Source organism: Leptidea sinapis, chromosome 47, assembly GCF_905404315.1.
Source record: "Leptidea sinapis chromosome 47, ilLepSina1.1, whole genome shotgun sequence".
Lineage (NCBI taxonomy): Eukaryota > Metazoa > Arthropoda > Insecta > Lepidoptera > Pieridae > Leptidea > Leptidea sinapis.
This window is the reverse complement of record NC_066311.1, coordinates 7,031,352-7,054,280: the sequence shown is the minus strand read 5'-3', so window position 1 is coordinate 7,054,280 and position 22,929 is coordinate 7,031,352. Positions and strand designations below refer to the sequence as shown.

General features: G+C 35.3%; 2 protein-coding genes across 3 annotated transcripts in view; one reads left to right on the top strand and one right to left on the bottom strand.

The window, feature by feature from the left end:
• Nucleotides 1-127: 127 nt before the first annotated feature.
• On the bottom strand, nt 128-17,237 carry LOC126978176 (RING finger protein 121). The gene is made up of 8 exons (XM_050826942.1): nt 17,021-17,237; nt 16,391-16,425; nt 12,909-13,050; nt 9,752-9,906; nt 9,075-9,303; nt 6,646-6,748; nt 3,246-3,378; nt 128-2,675 (listed from the first exon to the last, which is right to left on the bottom strand). The coding sequence occupies exons 1-8, from the start codon at nt 17,060-17,062 to the stop codon at nt 2,555-2,557; spliced, it is 960 nt and encodes a 319-aa protein (XP_050682899.1). The 5' UTR covers nt 17,063-17,237; the 3' UTR covers nt 128-2,554.
• A 2,747-nt stretch (nt 17,238-19,984) lies between these two features.
• LOC126978088 (protein cramped) overlaps nt 19,985-22,929 on the top strand; it is a 79,482-nt gene continuing 76,537 nt past the window's right edge. For both annotated transcript variants that reach the window (XM_050826807.1, XM_050826806.1), the window contains exons 1-2: nt 19,985-20,199; nt 21,346-21,441. The gene's annotated coding sequence lies outside the window, so the exon portion shown is untranslated. The remainder of the gene's footprint in view (nt 20,200-21,345; nt 21,442-22,929) is intronic.

Below are 22,929 nucleotides of genomic sequence, written 5' to 3'. Positions count from 1 at the left end.
AGGGCACTTGTATAATATTGATATATACAGCCTTAATAGAGGTCTGCACAACCGTGTTCAGTAGTTTTGTGTACAAAATATAAATCAAAGTGTCACCTTATCTTGAATAAAATATAAAGACTTAAAATAATAGGTAAATGCATTATATGTAAATGTATTATAATTAATGCATTATAGTATCAAAAATGTCGGCCTACCCGCATTTTTATTGCCACCTATAATAAATCAATAAGGATTATGTTATTTAAAGCTTTGGTTCGTTTTTTCGCTACTATGATCTTATACCCACTATAGCTACACCTAAATCAAAACCTATTAAAAATATCTTTAATAGAAATGGGGACAATGCCAAATATTTAATTATGTACCCAACCATATCAATTTTTAATGTTGATAACAGAATTATTTAAATACTTGTTTCTGATAATGACTTACTGCTCGGTACCTTGTGCAAAAGAGTCTCCCACTAGAGTAAAATAACGTATATACGACCTCAAGACAACTTAATTAAGTAGTCTTGAGATCGTTTATAGACGCTGTTTGGAGTAACTTTACATTACGTTTATTAATAAGACAGTGGTTCAGGCTCGATCACCAGGGGTGTGGAAATTGTAAGTGCATCTACTGGGTACACGTTGGGGCACGAGAGATCTACGGACTAAAGTAATGCAATCCTCAATCATATCTTATAAATTAACCCACTAAGACAATCTTTCATAATATGTTCAAGTATTATTTTTAAATCGTTAAATTACTTTCCTATACCGAGCTATATCCGGGATATCCAGGTAGTCTCAGTGACAATGAGTTTAGTTCTGTTGTTGCCACTTTTAAAGAGAAAACTTCTTTAGCGGCGTTGAGCACTTTTCTCTCTGAAATGTTAAACTCGCATCAGGTCACGAGGCCTGATGAAAAATTCGTAAGACAGTCATTTATATTACGGATGAAAGATTTGTACTTCTAACTGCTTGTGAAACACCGCGAGGTCGAGGGATCGGATCTTAGCCGTGAAATATTCTTACAGTTTATTACAGATGAAAGTTGATTTTTCTGAGATAAACATTTTAATGTAAAATAATTGTAATAGTTCTGAAGTGTTAAATTTTTTATTTGTCGATATTACGATAGCGCAATAAATGAATATTGTATTTAACCACATAAATGCTAGTACTTTTATACTGATAAATAAACTGTGAAATTATTCTTTATGCATTCCAAAATATTCAAAAATGCACAACTTTAATTCATGTTTTCACTTCTGCCGGCACTCCCGGATTACAACTCGTATTTTTCTCAACTATTCAATTGAAGTCAGATGGACAAAAGCATAAATAAGTTCGAAATTTCTAAGACATTCATGGAACATATTTGGTAAAAGATTTATGACTTTAGACTTAAAAAGTGCAGACGTAACAGCTTCTTTTCCTCTTTCTTTTTTGTATTACATTTACAGCATAAAATACTAGATTGGTTTAAGCAACATTGAAATAAAATGAAGTATTTGCTTGGCAAATTCGTTTATACACCCGCGAAGGTGAGAATAAGCACGGATTAATTATATTACCGTACCTATATAATATTGAATTATATATTATGAAGATTGACATAATTTAAAAGGTTTTATAAGATTTAAAGATGCACAGTAAGACAACAAATTAATACCTTATTAGAACACAAATTATGTAAAAGCAATGGAGACGAATTCAAGAAAAAAAAAACAAAATCGAAGAAATTGAGTTGAGTCTCCTAAATTGTGTATAAAACATGTGAATACATAATTATAGACATACAGACGAATTACAAAATATTACAATTACGAATATAGTAAGTGTACCTATTGACTATGATGTTATGTAAGAAATGTTTTTACTACTACTTATAAAATAATAATAATATTGACACACTTTTTACACAAATTATCTTAACCCAAATTAGGCATAGCCTGTGCTATGCGTTGCAAGACGATATATTTAATACATATTTAAACATACATAAATACATATATAGACTCGGAAACAAACATCCATATTCATCATATAAATGTTTGCACAATTTTATATATAGTAATAATATTGACACACTTTTTACACAAATTATCTTAACCCGAATTAGGCATAGCCTGTGCTATGCGTTGCAAGACGATATATTTAATACATATTTAAACATACATAAATACATATATAAACATTACAGACTCGGAAACAAACATCCATATTCATCATATAAATGTTTGCACAATTATACATAATGATATTATATGTAATTATATTAATTATTCTAAATCATCAACATATAAATTCAAATTCATGAATCGTATATATTTCATCAAATATTCAGTTTGCTCGAACTGTTTACATTTTTTTTTTGACAGTAAACGAGCAGGACGTTCAGCTGTTCAGTCAGGATTCTTGGAAAAACGCAAAAATTCTGAGCGGCACTACAATTGCGCTCGTCATAAGACTTGAGACATGAGACGTTAAGTCTCATTTGCCCAGTAATTTCAATAGCTGCGGATCCTGTTAAGACTGAATTGAATCCAACAGCAGCTGGGGATCTACTCGAGTCCAAGGGACCAGTTGATTAAATGGACGAAGAGCAACACCAAGGGCTGCAAGGCAATCAGCCATCTGATCCAGTCCAAGAGCTGACCATACAACATATGCGGCCGGTCCCAACTGTGGGCTAAGTTAAGGATAATAATGGAATTAAATATTTACATGCAATCAGCCTGCCGACTTACCATAGCAGGGTTTCACATACTCGCTTTAATTTAATTTCTCGTGGCGGCGTCGTGGAACGGGTTGCGAAAACATGGCGAAGGAAGCGATGATAAAATAGGCTAAGCTTCTTCTCGTGTCTACAGATTGCACCCTCTTAATTTATTGCCTAATTTCTATTTTAATTTATTTAATTAATAAAAGGCATAAAAGGCATCTATTTTCTAAAAATTGATTTCTTTTGAATTCTTTTTGTCGTAATTTCTAATGTACTATGTACTACTACCGCTTCGGAAACAAATGGCGCTCTGAGAGAGAAGAAGCGGCGCAAGAAACACTCCCAGCATTCTTTTTTTTTTGCGCTCTTTTTAATCAAATATACAATATTGTACTGTCGTGGCTATAAATATACAAAAGTACAAAGTCTATTAGTGTGAAAGCCACTAGGTTTCCCTATACTAAAAAAATCTTTCATTCAAGAATGTCACAAACTACTGAACAGATTATGATAGGGTTAACAAAGGATACGGGTTGGTGAACATCAGCTTCAGATCCACCTTCTCCTTGCAGTAGGGGCAGGTCTGTTTTTTGCCCACCATACACCACCCACGGATGCAGAACTCATGGAAAACATGCCCGCAAGTGAGTTTATATGTATTCTCTGAAATACAACCGCAATTGAAGATATAAGTATGTATATAAGCAGTTCATTTTAAATATTTTGAGCACATTTATAGCATACTCAAACTATCTTAGGCCTATCACAGACGACAGACTATCCATGACGCACTTTTTAGTCTGTGATAATAAAACCGATAGAATTATATGCAGTATCGCATACGAATCGCAAAAAGTCGGACACACAAAGTATCCTCGTAGACCTGACAGACCGTACAAAAAGTGCGCCAAAAGAATATAATGTTCGCGTCGGACGACGCTCTTTCATTCTTTCTTTTCTTCCTACTATGGCTCCTGTGGAAGGTAAACCACAAGTTTGCCAATGTCACGTAAAGGTAGACCAACAAACTTAGAGTATTCTTTTACTAATTTTAATGGTAGTGATCGGTGCTTAAGATTGAAACAAGTTTTATTTTCTTATACCTGAAACAAATATACATGCTGTTAGGACTATAAGGGACACACACAAATATAATTACTTAAATTATTTGATATAAGTACTTAGTGCTATTTACAACTTAATCTTATTTATCTATACTAATATATAAAGCTGCAGTGTTTGTTTGTTTGTTTGAACGCGCTAATCTCTGGTACTACTGGTCCGATTTGAATGATTCTTTCAGTGTTGGGTAGTCCATTTATCGAGGAAGGCTATAGGCTATGTTTTTTTTTTCAAAATTAGGGATCCGTAATAAAATTGCTATTTTGTAACACAAGGTGTAAAATCGAAAACCTATTTTTGCGTGCGCTGCAAAAACTATTGACAATAGAACAAAATGATGTACAGGCTATAATATAGGCAATATTTTATTACTTATAAAACTATCGCGTGAATTATACTTTATATGGCAAAACAACGTTTGCCGGGTCAGATAGTTTTAATATATTTACACAAAATATGTATATATATATATGCAAAGGACTGAAAACTAGGGAGAGGAGACATTTAAAGGAAGTTGGGCGGGGAATTTCAGGAGGTATACAATTGTATAAAGAAGGTTGCGTTAAAGGGCAATTGAAGAATAAATGATCCACGTTTCCCTCATCTAGACCTAGCTAGTGCTACTACTAGCCTTGCTAGTGATTGACGTGTATCAGGTCGCTAGATATCGATGTATCGATGTTGATTCAAGAAATAGAAAACATACCAGCACTGTATGATACAACTTTGGCCTCTGCCAAGACAGATATTTGAAAATTGTGAGATGAAGTGTGCAAATTTATTTGGATATAGTTTCAAATCAAATCAAAATATCTTATTGCAAGTCACATTTTACAATAGGGTGGTAGGTACATTAATGGGTAGACAATATGTGTATATACAAGGGCACAGCAATGTTATACATAAAATAAATAAGTCTTATACATTTTATACATTCTTATGATATTAAAATTATAAAATTAAAAAATAAAAAAATTCTCCCACTTAGTGTAATTAAAAAATTCAGGTAAATCGTAGAATCATTTTGAAACTAAGAAATTTTTAAGATTTCTTTTAAATAGGGAAGGCTTTTCTTTATTTTTAATATCGTTTGGGACTTTTTTAATATTGTTTTAGAACTGAATGTTTAATATGAAACAATCCCTTTAATAATCTTTCTGAAAGAATAGGATGAACCCAAAATTCTCTATTTTTTCTTCTTTTAAAATACGAAATACTACACCGCAATCTCTGTACTTCCATTGCGTGTACGTCCCTATAGTTCTGCCGACAAAATGACCGAAAGTGTACGTCGTATGCGTTGAGTCAATCTTATATCTGCCGAAGACATTTTGCCCGCAATGCAGACTTTTTGTGTGCCGCAGACTCAACAGCACAATAACCTCCTCCTTTTCGAAGTCGGTTAAAACGTGTGTCATCTGCGAAATGCCTTAGCCAGATAATATACAATAAAAAAAAACATCTCTCTGAATTGCACCACTGCAGTCTATAACATTGTAATATTTTCAAGCCAATAGTTGTGCAACACTTTACCTATTGTTATGGTTAATTGACATTCGAACTAGTACCAACATTCAGTTATGATAATATTAATAGAGATATTTGTAACCTGTTAATATTATATTGTTTTAGTTATTATCTTAATATATATATTTCTTGTGTGCGTGTGTATGTCACTGAACTCCTCTTAAACGGCTGGACCGATTTTGATGATATTTTTGTGTGTTCCAGTGAATTTGAGATTGGTGTGTGTCTTCAGGTGGATTCGAGAATGGTTTAGATTCACAATTAAACTACATCCTAAACGGCTGGACCGATTTTGATGATTTTTTTGTTTGTTTCAGTGAATTTGAAATTGGTTTAGATTCTCAATTCCGTCCATATAATAGAATTCTCCTGCTCATGTGTATGTGAGTGAACTCCTCCTAACAGCTGGACCGACTTTTCAAATTTAAGACGTGTGTACAGGACAACGTCTGTTGGGTCCACTAGTACTTAGTATATTTTAGTGATATCACTTTATTATGAAGTTGGTAGTATGGTAACTATTACGTACACTGACCTCTACTATTTACTACTGGACTGGCGGCTGTCAAAGTGCTTTTGTGTCTGTTTGATATTCGCCATTTTGGCGCTGTTGGCCATGTAGCGAGAGTCTGCGCCACTAAAACTAGTGATGACAACCTCAGCTAAACAAACATCGACGGGAAAACTATTTACAGAAAAAATTGTGTACTTTATTACGTTCATTCCTGAAGTATAATACCACGGAAAACGACCGAAATAATTTGAAAATGCAAAAATATTACAAAGATTGAGATTTCTATTATACGTCAAAATTAGTTCTCTGGACGCTCGCGAGTGGCGCTTCAAATTGGCACAAATAAATTGCTGTCAAACATATGGAACAGCTTGTCCAGTTGTATTTATACATGTCAGTGGTTACGAATATCTCTCGGCTACTATGCACTTCTTGTTGGGGCAGTTGCTGGTCACCCGATTGCCCTAGTGTTATACGCCCTTATTCATAATAGTCTGCTAACTTTAAACAGCCGCTAAGGAGTGTTTTTTCTCTAGAGTGAGAATTAGCAATGCTTTAAGTTAGCAGACTATTATGAATAAGGGGGATATAATATAATTTAGTGTTGTATGTTATATGTATATAGTTATGATTATAGTGAATTTATTGAATATATATTCTATCCAAGTGGATCGTGGAAGTTTTTTCTTATACTATAGTGTCCCAGCAATACATTGATGGGCTCTGTAATGTAATGTAAAATTAATCTATTAAATTTTTGCTATTACCTAGTACTCCCTCCTCGTGTACAGACACAAGCAGCCTGTTCCCGCAGACGGCGCACAAGTCGCTCTCTAGTTGCCGCGTCGGAATACCCTCCGTTGTGTAGTACTATATAACAACGAATACAATTTTACGGATTATATAGAAGATAACTATGGTGGGTACTTGTGAAATGAAATGAAAAATACTTATTTTGAAACGCATGTACACATGAATATACAAATAACTTAAAATAAAACTTACAAAGGAGACAAACAATAAACAAACAAAATCTGAAAGAATACTACCTATACATAAGAAAAGTGGTCCCGCAGCATGATTTCTGGTCTGAAAACCAACGCTAGTCTACCGTTGGGCCATTTGGTGACGACACGCTAAAGATAATTTTGAATAAAACAGTTATTTTAGCTAGTAGATTAACGTAACGTGAAATTAATACTTAACTAGAAAACTTATATCTAAATATATATAAATTACGTGACACGTTGTTTGTCCGCGATGGACTCCTAAACTAATGAACGGATTTTAATGGGGATTACTTCATCGAGTGCTGTTTAGTCCAACTTGAGAGATAGGATAGTTTTTAATTCGATTTAGGACCTATAATTATTTTTATTTCCAATATTTGTTTTGTATGGACAAATTTTCTATGAGAGAATTTATTGACGCACGGTTTGACAGTTCTGCTGTGAATCAATTTGATTATAGTTAACAACAGGGAGCAATGACGTTCTATACATAATATAGAACGTCATTGACAGGGAGAGTATTTTACAAAATAATTCTTGGTGTCATGAAATATTACTGACAGATTCATAAAAAAAAACAGTATTTTATTTATTATGCCCACAACAACGTCTGTCGGGTCAGCTAGTATGTATATAATTTTAAGTTTGTACTTGTATGATGTATACTTAGTGGGCGCAATCGTGACTGTTTGTTGCATCTTATGCCAACTGTCAAATTATAATTTATACACAAATAAAATTGCTTTTCTACTTGTCTGGTTCTGATTACGTTTACTATAGGTACGTACGGCACGCTATAATGGCCGTTTTGACGTCCACTCATGAAGTTTCGCATTAATTAATAATTACATTGAAGGAGTAAATTACTGTTCTTTATTGTCAATTGTCAATTTTCGAGAATAAATTGACATTTCAAATAACTATTATAATATTTCAAAACGGCCATCATAGCGTGCCGCTAGCATAAGTGTTGTTTCAATATGTTATGCCATTGTCACTCCCTATGGTGAATTCCCTTTTTGCCTCCAACTCGACTCTTGACGACAACGGAAAAACCATCCCGCGGTGTCAGATCTCTATGTCTATGCCTCAAGTACAGTACAGACAGAAAATTACTCGGCGAGCTCTGTTTGTGTTGAAGTTGGGCGGGCGGAAAGGCATTTCTCCCATCGTGTTTAGAACGTGTGCCACTCAGTTGACGCCGGTAATAACGCGTTTATTCCAACACTCATACTCAAAAAGCATAGGCCCTAGTAGTAGCTTTTGCTGCTGACACATTGAAGTCAGTCCATTTCCATCCGTTCCAAAAAAAATGGAGACAGTTCGAATCCGGCAAACTACAGGCCTATTACCTCCCTGCTCTCCAAAATCATGCTAACCGCCAGCTGTTGGTGTACGTAGAGGGTCACCAGTTCATCAATGACCGACAGTACCGCTTTCGCCATGGTCCGTTGGCGGGCGATCTTCTGGTATACCTAACACATACATGGGCGGCGACTATCGAAAGCAAGGGAGAAGGCCTGGCAGTTAGCCTGGGTATAACGAAGGCCTTTGATCGTGTGTGACAGGTGCTTCTCCCAAAACTTTTATCATTTGGGCTTCCCGAGAGTTTAAGGAAATGTACCTTCAGCTCTCTCACTGGGTGTAGCATACAGGTCGTTGTCGACGGATATTGCTCGAACCCAAAGCCCGTGAATGCTGGAGTGCCCCAAGGATGTGTGCTATCTCCTACACTGTTTCTTCTGCATATCAATGATATGTTGGACACCTTCAAAGTCGAGTTAATAAGTCTTTTGTGGGGCAATGTATATGCTTTTAAAACAAGATCTCATAAAATGTTCAAAACAAATTTATTAAGAAATTCAAAACAAGTGTTAAAAAACGTTTGTATGGTAAAGTTTACTATTACATAAATTACTTTCTTACTGAACAACACAACACAGATATGGAATGGAGCGACCGCCCTCAGGCTATTAAATCATAAGTTTAATTGTACGATATTACACTGTAACAATATTTTTTGTGAAAAAAAGAAGCCCACTGAGTTTCTTGCGCCCGTTCTCAGGCCTGAGGCATACTTTTTCCAATGGGTGGTTTCTGACTTTTATAAGTGATATCACATCCTATTCTGAATAAAAATATTTTAATTTGAATTTACGCAGTCATGTTATAATTGCTTTACTCACCCCAAGAGTAGCAGCAATCCTCTCTGAGCAATATTCAGCCACATCTCTGCCTAGAACTCCAAAGTACAGGCCGTAGAAGAGAAGCAGTAGGGCTAAGTCCATCCAACTCTGTGGCTTGTGTCCAAACAGAGTGTTGAGGCCCACCAGAGTAAACACCATCAACAGATAGCCACACATACCGAGGAACCAGCTGAGTTTGTATATCAAGTAGAACCATTTGTATACCAATCTGGAAAGAATATGTTAGAAAATTTATTGAATTAGGCGTTACTTTACGGAAATCCATAATTATACAAATGATTTAAGTTTGTTCTTAAAACAATTCGACACGTGTTTCGTGTAGAGACACGAGGCATCCTCAGGAGGTGTTGTCTCGCCAAAATTCGCCAAGAGTCTCGTGCCAGATTTTGGCGAGACAACACGTCCTAAGGATGCCTCGTGTAGAGACGAAACACGTGTCGAATTGTTTTAAAAACAAATATTGGCGGAATTAACACCAAAGAAAACTTAAATCATTTATATAAGAATATGTTAATAAAATAATTGGAAAATCCAAAAGTGCACGCCTCGAACGCTCATGCAATATTTTTTTTAAAGTTAAATTTCGAATAAAATCGTTACTACTTTTTGAAGTCGGTTTTTTTAAACGTAGCTGTTTTTTTTTAATATTAGTATACCTGGGTGTAGATCCCGACATGGGTTTCTTGGAAGACTGATGGATAACCAAGCCGGTAAGCATTGAGAATACATGCCACACCACCACAAACCTTAACCACCAGTTCAGTACACTGATCAAGAGTGGTATTAACCACATTGTCATCATTGTGAAAATCTGCAAGCATAAAGTATTTTAAGATTTTATTGATTTTACAAAATAAAAACATCGGTGGCACATCTATCTCCAGTATATAGTGTATTATCTATGGTCTACGCTGAGCGATCAGTGCTATAACACGCATTTGACATGACTTCGGTTCTGTTTAAAATATGCATTATGCCTTCGTTTGTATTGAGATGCTGTTTTAATAACATTAAAAAAACATACCTTAAAGTCAAGGAGTGACCTTACACTACTAAGTTACACATAATATTATTTTGGTGATGAAGTGGTATCGGTGTTACAGCTGTCATCTTATTTAAATCTATATATATAAAAATGAATTGCTGTACGTTAGTCTCGCTAAAACTCGAGCTGGACCGATTTGGCTAATTTTGGTCTTGAATTATTCATGGAAGTCCAGGGAAGGTTTAAAAGGTGAATAAATATGAAAGTGTTCGGAATTAAATAAAAATAACAATTTTGTTTTTAATTTGATCTGTCCCCCGTGGTCCGATATTTGTTTTGTATTTTCTATGAGAGAATTTATTCACGCACAGTTTGACAGTTCTGCTGTAAAACAATTTCAATACAACAACGGGGAGCATATTTTACGAAATAAGTTAGCAATTCTTGATGTTATGATATATTATTGACAAACTTATATAAAACATTATTTTATTTATTATATACAGAACAACGTCTGTCGGGTCAACTAGTAGAATATAATATTCATTTTAAACCGAAAGAATGAAACAATGGAGAATATCACTAAGTCCATCAAATCACTTGAAACTTCACGAGCATACCTATAGCTTATATGCCTAGAAATATACAAGATTTTGCTTGGAATCAAGCGAGTGGTTTTAAAGTTAGGATGATTTTCTTTACCAAATTTCAAATTATTTATGAGGTGACGTGACATAGCGGGCCAAGTAAAGGCCATATTCAGAGGTCCAGTCTCTTTATAAAGAGCTTGTGTAGTGACATCACAGCAGCCCTAACTAAATATGAATATATGTGCCTGCTCTTTTTACTGTCGCTTTTTCGTCTCACAAATTTTTCCTTTGAAATCACAACGATGCTAAACAAGTTTTCACTTCAATACAAAACTAAATATTTCAAAAACCGTGAATCTTATACAGAGTATTGAGGTTACCAATTGGGAGGCACCTTTGCACAGGATGCCGGCTAGATTATGGGTACCACAACGGCGTCTATTTCTGCCGTGAAACAGTAATGTGTATGCATTATTGTGTTTCGGTCTGAAGGGAGCCGTAGCTAGTGAAATTACTGGACAAACGAGACTTAACATATTACGTCTCAGGTTGACGAGCGCAACTGTAGGCACTGTATTGCAATGGGCAGGGCGTATCAATTACCATCAGCTGAACTTACTGCTCGTTTCGTCTCTTACTGTCATAAAAAAGTTATACTTTTATTGGCGCGTTAGGGAATAATCAGAGTCAATTTTACGATGCGCACGCACACCGTCACGCAAATTCGACACCCTGATGTTCGCAGGTAAACTAGACCATTTGTATCATACTTCAGACTAAATAATGCGATATAATAATATTTTATGAAATAACAAACAGATACCTTGTTTTATTTTTACAATAATTTAATATTATTTTATTATAAAAAATATCAAAGTTGTTCAATAACTTTAATAGTATTAAAGACTAGCTGACCCGGCAAACGTTGTTTTGCCATATAAATTATTTTTAGTGTTCGACCATTATAAATAATAATATACATAAGTTGTTGTATACTACGCTATTTAAGTAAATAGAGGTTTTTAACTGTCCCACGGGAACTCTTTAATTTTACGGGATGAAAAAGTATCTAAAATGTTTTCCGGCGATATAAAGTATCATCATATAAAATTTCAATTAAATCGGTCAAATAGTTTCAGAGATTAGCCAGTACAAACAGACAGAGAAACAAAAAATCGATAAAAATCTGGACTTGTTCTATTTCTCTTCTTACATCCCTGGATCGGTTTTTTAATTAAAATTTATCTCAACAAATTTATTATAAGTATAGATTGTAGTACGATAAATTTTATGTTGTACGATATATTTGGTAGGTCTGAGAATCGGTCGTCATCTATTTTTTATACCCATAAAATTAATTATTGAATTTTTTTTTATTACTTTATATCGCAATACAACGTTTACTGGGTCAGCAAATAAAATACTGTTTTTTATGTATCTGTCAATAATTTTTCATAACATCAAGAATTACTTCGAAACATATGCTCCTTGTTGTTATAATGAAATTTTTTCACAGCAGAACTGTCAAACCGTGCGTCAATAAATTCTCTCACAGAAAATATGTTCATACAAAACAAATATTGGAAATAAAACTAATTATGGATCCCAAATCGAAATAAAAACTATCCTATCTCTCAAGTTGGACTAAACTGCACTCCATGAAGTAATCCCCATTTAAATCCGTTCATTAGTTTAGGAGTCCATCGAGGACAAACAACGTGACACGTAATTTATGTACAGGATGGCCGAGAAGTTGACGTCCAAAGCTAAAATTTGAAAGCCTCATGGTGATGTGTATCGGAATCACCCCTATATATGTTCTACGATTTTGAGTAGTTTAGGAGATAGTAATTTTTTCCCCTTTTATCCACCTTTTTTCATCTAATTGTGGTTTAGGACTTTTTTCTAATTTTTTTTGAACACTTTTAGTTAATTTTATTGTTATAAATTATTAACTACAGTTGCAATAACGACATAAGAAACTATGAAAAGTTTAGACAATGCGGAACTAGTTTAGAATTGAGTCGTAAGTTCAAGATAACTGCTCCAGCTAAATCCATGAAAATGTTCAAGGTATCAAAAAATAAATAAATTTTTTAAAAACTTCCCAGAACATTGGCCAATAAAATGAGCCAAATTCAAATTTAAGCTTTGGACGTCAACTTCTCGGCCAGCCTGTGTACTAAGGAGATAAATACGTATATATTAGGCTCATCACTCAAAAATAAAAAAACTCACCGAATAAGACCTGTAGTGATATTTCTTCCACTGTTCAAATATGATTTGGGCAACAATCAGAATAATGATCATGTTCAAGACCATCTGCAGATGCATAGTCTCATGGCCCTTGTGCTTATCATGCATCTTCTGATGGTCGAACCTAAAAATATGCAGTTAAAAAATATTTGGTGGTGCAGTAGGTAGAACCCTACACACCACAGTCTCCGCGCTTCGATTCTAGTGCCAATTGTTTTTTGTTTCCGAATTCATATACTGCCTTTATTCCTTGTCCGTAAGAAAGTCGGGTGAAATTTCACCCATCGTGCTCAGAAGTATAGGTCTCGAAATCTCGACCCATTTCTCATCTCGCGTTCAAAATATTAAAGCCAAATGACTTAATGAAATAACTAGGGGATAAAAATAGAGCAAGCTTCAAGCCTGCCCACACTTGAAGAGCACAATGTGCAGATCTAGCCACATATAGAGTATTGCTCTCTTCTCTTGTCTGGTGCACCACAGTATATTAGCTCCCACCATTTGACCGCGCGCAATGCAATGCTGCTCGAATTGTCGAACATCCAGTGCTCTGTGAACGGCTAGATCAACTGGCGTTGCGTAGAGAAACACTTAATTGTGTGTCTCCTATCGCGTTTACCACAGGTTGGGCTCCCAATAGCTGTTTGACATGATTCCGGCCGCCGAATTCTACCTCCGCAGGACAATTAATAAACTAGGACATCAAAATTCACATTTGGATTGGCATTCCTCTACAGCGCGGCTATCAACGAAGTTTCATTAACAAACTATCAACTTCCTTGCGCGGCGTTTCCAAAACGATACGACATGGATATCAAAAAAAAAGCGCGCGTACACTTTTCTGAAGCCGGCAACGCTCTTGCGATTCCTCTGGTGTTGTAGGCTAACGATCGCAAAATCGTTATTAGTTTGACCGCTTCCGTTCTGGAAATTTCGCGCTAAGAAATGAACCCTGTGGTAGACCGAAAACTTTAGTCGACAATGACGAATTAAAGGCGATAGTGAAAGCTGATGATTCACAATCTACAGCTGAATTAGCAGCAGCCTTCGATATTAGCATCAAAACAATATTGTACCCTTTGCGTCGAAGGTAAAAAAGCTTGACAAATCGTTGCCCCACGAATTGAATGACCGCCAGTGTGAAGTACGTGTCGAGTTGGAGCCTTGCACTGCACAAAAGGCACACAAATGAAGGCATATTGAATCGCATTATTACTTGTGACGAAAAATTGATTCTGTTCGACAATCGCAAGCGCTCAGCAAGTTGGGTAGATCCTGGTTCAGTCCCAAAACAATGCCCCAAACGAAAACTGACCGCTAAAAAGTGATGGTCGCTGTTTGCTAGTCTAGCGCCGGTGTCATTCATCACAGCTTCATACCAATCGGGATGAGTATCACTGCAGATATGTTCTGCGAAGAAATGAACACTATGACGGAGAAACTCACACATCTCCAACCAGCTTTGGTTCACCAGCCTCACCAGACCTTTTCCAGAATTTGGATAACTTTTTCGCAGAGGAAAAACTCCATAACCGAGAGGCAGTTCAAAATTGCTTTTGAAGAATTTGTTGCCTGCCATCAAGCAGACTTTTTCAAAAAGGGCATCAATAAGCTACCACTATGTTGGCAAAAATGCATTGATTGCATGGGTAATGACTTTGATTAATAAAGAAAATATAGAGAAAAAGGGTGTTAACTTATATCATGAAAAGCGGCAATTTCATTGGTGAAGACCTAATATTTATATGGAGGATGATATGACATGATATGATAGGACATGCTCTTATTGAATCATCTGGCTTAGTAGTTAACACCATAGAATTAACATATTCTGAGGCAATAGTTACTCTTGTGAAGTGAAGACTAGAAGTGGTGAGGCAACCACCACCCATGGACATCCGCAATAACAGAGTTCAAGAGATGCATTGCTGTCCTACAAGTTGGAAGTATGCTCTAAGCATGAAGGTGCCTAAGTCTAAACTGGTGCTGATAATTAATTCCACAAAATGGCTGAAAAGCTAAAAATGCCTGACGTTAATATGATGCGGGTTGAATTACGCATTGACATAATGTCTGCTTGGAATTCAGCTGCTGGTATTAACCTGAATAACTTCTGAGCACTTCCACTGATATGCGTTAGAAAAAACAGAGAGGACCTAAATCTCTATACAACACTAACTAATCACGCTGATCGGAGATGACTTGATCATTAATGATTTGAGCCTCTCATTGTTTGAGGTCAAATAGAAGTAAGTGCTGTCTAGTCATCTGGTGATAAATTGATTTATGCAGAGAAAAGCTGTGGCATTCCCAATATTCAGTCCATATCCGGTTGTGGCCTACTTGAGATAAAAAATCATTACTATCATTGACTTTTCTGTCCCAATAAACTTATCGACGGTAACTCATCTTATCCGTACCATCATCTGTCAATGGGATGACATATAGCTTACCAGGGATAGAAGTTTGTATGAAAATTGTAACAGTGAACTGGCGATAAGAATGACTTATCGTGTATATTGGGACAGCTTCAGATTATTGACAGCTAATTACTGACAGTAGAAGTAATAATTTATCTCTATCTGTAGATAGTATGAGAACAGCCGTTAATAATCTATCCTTTAGATAGCCAAAAGCAAAACATAAACACTAGTGCAGCTGAAAAAGCTTTTATATATAAAAGGGTGTAAACTGGTAAAGATTGTTGCATTTTTATATTGTCTATATTTACCCCTACTAAGTGACTTCTTGTGAAAAATATATGAGAGTGTATACATTCATTCTTATAAGTACTGAAATATTACTTAGACTAGTTAATTTGTTTCTTTTAAGATGTCAAATATGTTATAAACTATGCATGTAGCAATAACGCCACTTGAGTATCTTCTGGTTGTGTCAACGCTCCAGACTCAACTATAAATTTAAGCAGATTTACTCCACCTTTTAAATACTTGGGCTGTGTTTTATAGTGTCTTTAGGGGTGTTAATATGATACACCTTATGGCATCATATTTTTAATTGCCTCTTATCTTCTCACTTCAATATTTATAAAGTTTAATACTTCATTAAGCTTTGATTATATGCAGCACAGTGTTATATATTGGATAGTCCTTGAAAAGCTAATTCCCTTAATGTAATGTTGCTAAAATTACATTAGATGCTTCTCATTGAAGTGACTTACACTCCAAAATCCAGTCACATACAGTTTATATTTGCGATTTTTCTCTTCATTAAGAGAAAAATCGTTTGAAAAATTTATATCATTATATCAATTCTATTGAAATAATTGAAATGTAAATAACACTACCATAATTTTATTATCAAATAAAGGTCTTATTAATTTCAAAAATATTTGAATACAACCATAATATGTAAAAGATGTGTTAGTATGTCTCTGGTTAGCTTACAGCTAGTTAGAATTAATACAAAAATTAATTATGGAGTAAAAGAATTAGATTTCATACCTTAGTTTTTCTTCTGGAGTCATATCGGCAAAGCTCTGTAATTAAATACTTATTAATCATAAGAATAAAATTTCCTATACTTAAAATAATCCCTACTAATTTTATGAATGTAAGTTTGTTTGTTACACTTTTGAGCCGGAGTTATTGAACCGATTATGATGAAATTTGGCACAGCGATAGACTAGAGCTTGGGAAAGGACATAGGCAACATGTTATACTGGAAAAATCCATAGTTGCCGTGAGATTTGTGAAAAATTTTAATTCACATCGATGAGCTATAACTATACCAATAGTAGGTTTAGTTTGCCATAACCATTTTCCTCAAAATAAGATTCATATAATATGTTGAGAACGAAAACGGGAAGCAGAACTGGATAGGACAAGAGATAATCTTCTAGTCCAAATATGCTTATTACTTTTGAAAACCCTTTATCTACGCGGACGAAGTCATGGGCATCAGCTAGTATAGAAATAATCTAAGCTCGAATTCTAGATGACTGAACAGTCGACAAGTCCGAACATATGGACTATCGGAGATAACTTTAAACGTAAATTTTCCACCTTAATATAAATTGGTAAATATTACTGCCTGGCAACTTTTTTGTTCAATAAATTATACACAAAACCAACCTTATTTTCCACCGGCTGGTGGATATCCACTGTAAATATCATTCTGGCAGTGTAGAAGGAAACTAATTATGACACAAAACAACCAAAGTCAGTTCTTAGCATACTTTAAAAATAATCTTAAACGAATAAACTCTTGGGCTATTTGTAACCATAATTTAATTTACATTATTTAAAATAAGATGTAAGATGAATCAAATCAATAATCGATTAATACTTCCTATTTGACTAACCGTAATCTGTCAAACTTTAAGTAACATTAAATCATTGTCAAATTGAAATTGTCAATATCAACAACGTCACACGAGGTCAGCAATGGATTTTTTTAAATTTTGTGACATAAGGCCTCTTGTCGGATTACAAAGTCGGATTATTTATGATGAAAGTGACAGGAGGAGAGGGTAACGTCTCTCTGCAGCAGCGTAATTCTGTTAAATAATTGCAAGGCTATTTGACGTATTCCACTAATATTTACTGCACTGCAACTGCGCCGTTACTGCACAAATCCTGCAATAAAACAGCTACAATTAATGCTATCATATAATCAAAATTAATTTCAAACAATAAATGAATGTTTGAAAAGAGATATTAATAAACATAATTGGTTACTAAACGCTAAAAATACTTAAAGAAGGTCGACTGTAGTAAACTCAGGTATTGAAAAATATTGTTTGTACATATTCTTGTCTGAAAACATCTATTGGTTTGAGCTAATAGCCTCACCGCTAATGTAAAAATAAAAAAGTATACAAATTAGAAATAAAACAAATCTTATAACTATATTTACAATACTATGGCTACATAAAATTAAAACAATCATTACGTGGAAGCGTACCAAGGATACTGTTTGCATTACCATTGGATAGCTAGGCTGATCCTTTGACCGAAATAGCTGCCAGCGCTTGGGTTTCCAGTAGCCTTATTGAGGCGCGAAGATAGTAATTTGAACATTCTCCGCGCCTCTGGGCCCCACGGGCCAAGTTTCTCGACACCAAACGGCACAAAGATGTATGATTCACTGAGACCAACATATTTGCGACGCAACATATTTGTAACTTGGACATGAGAAGGAGCCAGAGTATCGACGCAAGTAGCGTCCCACACCAGTGCACTTCCCCGTGCCCAAGCCACCAACGTCATTCCATCAGGACATCAGGATATTGACAATGTCTTATTGTCAAGTAGCGTTCCAATCGGCGCAGAAGGCAAGGCTTGTAACCAAAAGCCCGACTCATTTTGTCTCACGGCCAAAAGACGAGCACGCTCTGTTCTGTCAGTAGATGAGATCAAAAGATCATCAAAGGCTGACTTACAAAGAAGTGCGTGCATAAAATTAGAAATGAAGTGCTAACCAATAAAATAATATAACAATATGAAACTTGGTTTAAGCTTGTTGACTTGAGTATATAAGCATAGCAGCATTAAATAAAACGTAAAAAAATAAGTATTATACACGTAAGTCAAATGAAAAAAATATTGCTAGCCTCGTAATTACATATTATTATACTTTTTGGTGTCTACATATTTTGAATGTCTTAAAATTTTCCATAGGTATATGATCATTTTAACTTTTTATTTTATTGTTCTTATAAATTAACACAATTTTAAAATAAATAAATGCTTAATGCTTAATCTTACGAATTCAGCCTGAATTCGCATAGGTACTCATATTGTGCAGTGTGCAGTGCACAGAACACTTTTACTCTAAAGCCAGCGCCAGACATGTGTCCACTTTTGAGATTCATTAAGAGAGATTTTGACTGTGTTCCAAAGTTTTTACACAGATTTGCACTTTGCCGAGCGGTATCGGTTTTTTAGCGCACATCAAAGGAATGTGTTCAAAAAAGTGCGTAGCCTGCCACACTATTTGGCTTATTTGCAAAAAACAGTTGCGCGAGCGCTGTTGTACGGAACGGTTATCTGAAACACTTCGTGCTTGATCGTTCAAAATGGACTGGAGTAACGAATGCGTCCTAGAATATAGATTACATACATTGTTCTATTACGATACATTTCACCCATCCATTCACGCCTTCTTCTCGGAAGTTTCGATATATTTTGTTGCACATGTAAAAAATAATTACATGCACATAAATAATATACGCACACTGCGTCCACGAAATCGTCGTCCATCTCCTTTGCTGTCTACCAGCAAGTGCTTAAATTCTCTTTGTCTACCAGCATACTGTTAAGAAAAGAGTTTGAGAAGCATGTGTGGCAGGTGCGCCAAATGCATACACAAAGGGTATGTTCCGATATGCTCTGCGACCACTATACAGCGTGACGTCAATTTAGTATACTGTGAAGCCGTTCCTATAAAGCCAGTCACACTGGTTACTATTTAAAACGGATCGCAATCCCGTATACTTTCAGCCGAATTTTTGATGCAGAATTCAAATGAGTGTATTAAAGTTTTCTAGTTCATTAAAAATAGCTAAAAAGGCAAATTTTTGCATTTCTTCCATTGTTTTAATTATTAATCCAAACTAATTTCAGAACTTTATAATTTTGGAATTAAACTGTAGGTATTGTTTGTGATCAAAGTACTGCGCGTACCTTACCTCGAAAACGCCAGTGCTAACAGTAGAATATGGCGGCGATTTATAACGTCATATATTTCCCTAAGGTACTGCGGCAGTATACTGGCAGTCCATAACGGAACGAATTTTTCTACAGTGATAGTACTGTGCAATGCATATCGGAACATACCCAAAGTCGTCGAAGGAGTGTGCAACATTTTTTTTTCTTCTTTTGGCAATAAGTGGACACATGTCTGACGACGTTATAGCGAGGTGCAGTGCCACAAATACTAATGTTGTCACTTGTCCACAGAAAACTATTACTCTAACGAGCACTTGTCACTTTGTCAGTTGTCACTCACTAGTCTTATTTATTTATTACAAAAGGTACAAAAATCAAAATAATACTTTATTTACATTTCATAAAAACATTTAGTGTTCTGTGCACAAAAAGTATAAAACATCCAAGAATAATATTATGTGCCTTGTCATTATTATTGTAAAGTCTAATAGCTTATTTATAAATTTTTAGAAATAATTAGTATTTTCAATGGTGACCAATATTAAATCTACATTAATTGACTGATAGGATTTAGGATTAAAACAGATTTATTAATAGTAACTGACGATGGGTACTCAATAAATTATAAATGCCTAACATAGGTTTGTAAGTTTTTATTACCTTACGTTTCTATGCACAGTGCTGACCTGCTGTTATCTAAAGTAATAAAACATTCTCGGCCTGCTTAGATTTAGTATTTACTTTTTATGAGGCTATGGTTGAACCGCATAATAATCCTTTGAGACAGACAAGCATTTGGACATACATAAATGATTAAATAAAACATATTGTACTGTGGACTAAGGCACCCTAAACTCAACTCGAACTGAAAGTTTCCTTGTTTATGTCTATGGTAACTTTGATGAGAAGATAATATGTAAATACTGATTGTTACTCAAATATTAAAAATATAAAGTTTAACAACAGTTGTGTCATTAAGGACCTATAATATTACATTACCTTATTTTACATTATGGTATAATATATATTATAAATTAAACTCTTCAAAATTGTATAGCATAAGCTTTGTTGATTAAAATTATGTTTTAAAAGTTTTTTTGTATGGGTATCACTTGACAAAATTGAACTCTTATACTTAGAGTATAAATAACACTACAATTATAAAAAAAGGTAATGCAATATTTGGTTCATTACTTTATGTTTAAAATAACAGAATTACAATTTACAACATATTAAACTTTTCAAGCTTACAACATAAAAATACTATGTGACATTAATAAGCATTGTTCTTACCTTTGGATGGGCGCTCCACTGTATGAGGTTCTTCCATTTTAACACATAAAACTAAAACCAGCTTGAATCACTAAAGAATATCTCATCTCTGATCTGTTTTATTCTTTGGTGTTGATTAGAGATGTGAGAAAGACCCTCATATCTTTCATGTTCTGTTTTACTTAGGAACTAATGTAACTCAGAACCTTCAAGCTTGGAGTGTACTACCACCTAAAAGGTTGGCAGTTGCCTTATTTTTTCTCAGATTTGAGCATTTTGCCAATCAGACCCTCTTGTTGAAAAATAAAATCAGGCCTAAAACACAATATCTTATGTGTTTTCAAGAAAACTGCTGTTAAATATGCATGTGTGTTAAAAACACATTACAAGATATAGTGTGAATGCAGAACAGTTCTACTATTGATTCCCAGGGGTAGCACTGCAAGTGTATAACTATCTCTTTCTGTTCTTTTATTTTAATTACTTCATTTAAATGAATTACTATATATTTTTAGATGTGCTACAAATGAAACTAAGGTGCTCCCAAACAAAACACAATGTAAAATAAATAATAAGATTCAACAAGGTCACCAAAGCCTAAACCTACAAAGGTAAGTTAATTAGAATTCTATTTTTATTAACACTGCTTGTTAGATACCTGGTGATGACGAAAAAGCAGAATTAATAGCCACATTAACACTCTGCTACATCACATGCTATTTTTGGAATGGTCTACCACCGATGCTTAAGTTGTCAATATCTCTTGGAATTTTTAAAACTAAAAAACATATCTTCTTATACAAAAAAACATTGTAATATAAAATTAATTACTTAAACATTTATGCTATTCAGATCAGCACCTATCGTTTCAGCACTTATGCCATATTAATATAATTATTGCACTTATTATTTTTTACAATGATAATGTCTAAATAATTCCGTAAACCGGGTCTCATATTTTTTATTTCATGTAATGTCTAAGTTTTCTTATATCATTTGTCTTTTAAAATTACTTGTTATATCCTTATCTGCATATTTTATTTTAAATATCCTGTACTAGGCCGATATAATATCTAAAGAGAAAGCCGATCTCCTGTGCGCTCTTTTCACCTCCAACTCGACTCTTGACGACAACGGAAAAACACCGCCGACCATCCCGCGGCGAGCTCTATGCCTGAAGTACAGTTCAGACAGAAAACTGTTAGGCGAGCTCTGTTTTCGTTGGATGTCAGGAAGTCGAGCGGGCCGGATGGCATTTCTCCAATCGTGCATAGAACGTATGCCCCTGAGTTGACGCCGGTGCTAACGCGTTTATTCCGGCACTCTTATTCCAAAGGCGTAGTCCCTGACTCATGGAAGTCAGCCCTTGTCCATCCGATCCAAAAAAAAGGAGACAGTTCGGATCCGGCAAACTACAGGCCTATTGCTATTACCTCTCTGCTCTCCAATCATGGAGAGCATAATTAGCCATCAGCTCTTGGTATACCTAGAGGGTCACCAGTTGATCAACGACTGACAATACGGGTTTCGCCATGGTCGGTCGGCAGGTGATCTTCTGGTATACCTTACACATAGATGGGCTGCGGCTATTGAAAGCAAGGGGGAAGGCCTGGCAGTTAGCCTGGATATAGCGAAGGCCTTTGATCGTGTATGGCATAAGGCGCTCCTCGTAAAACTTCCATCATTTGGGCGTCCCGAGAGCTTGTGCTAGAGGACCTCCAGCTTCCTCAATGGGCGCAGCATACAGGTCGTTGTCGACGAAGCCCGTGAATGCTGGAGTGCCCCAAGGCTGTGTGCTATCTGCTACGCTGTTTCTTCTGCATATCAATGATATGTTGGACACCTCCACCATTCATTGCTATGCAGACGACAGCACTGGTGATGCCGTATACACGGGCCATGCAGGTCTCTCTCGGGAAATCGTCGACCAGTGCCGGGAGAAACTTGTGTCTTCTATCGAGTCCTCTCTTGAGAAGGTCGTAGAATGGGGTAAATTGAACCTTGTCCAATTTAACCCCCAGAAGACTCAAGTTTGCGCGTTTACCACTAAAAAAACCCCATTTGTCCTATCACAACACTTCCCTTAAAGCCTCGCCTTG

Coding starts and splice junctions, on each gene's coding strand:
- LOC126978176 (XM_050826942.1), bottom strand. CDS start 17,062: ATGATATTTACAGTGGATATCCACCAGCCGGTGGAAAATAAG. Junction 6,749..9,074: donor GGATTGCTGCTACTCTTGGG/GTGAGTAAAGCA, acceptor GTTGTTATATAG/TACTACACAACGGAGGGTAT. Junction 2,676..3,245: donor AAGCTGATGTTCACCAACCC/GTATCCTTTGTT, acceptor CTTAGCCCACAG/TTGGGACCGGCCGCATATGT.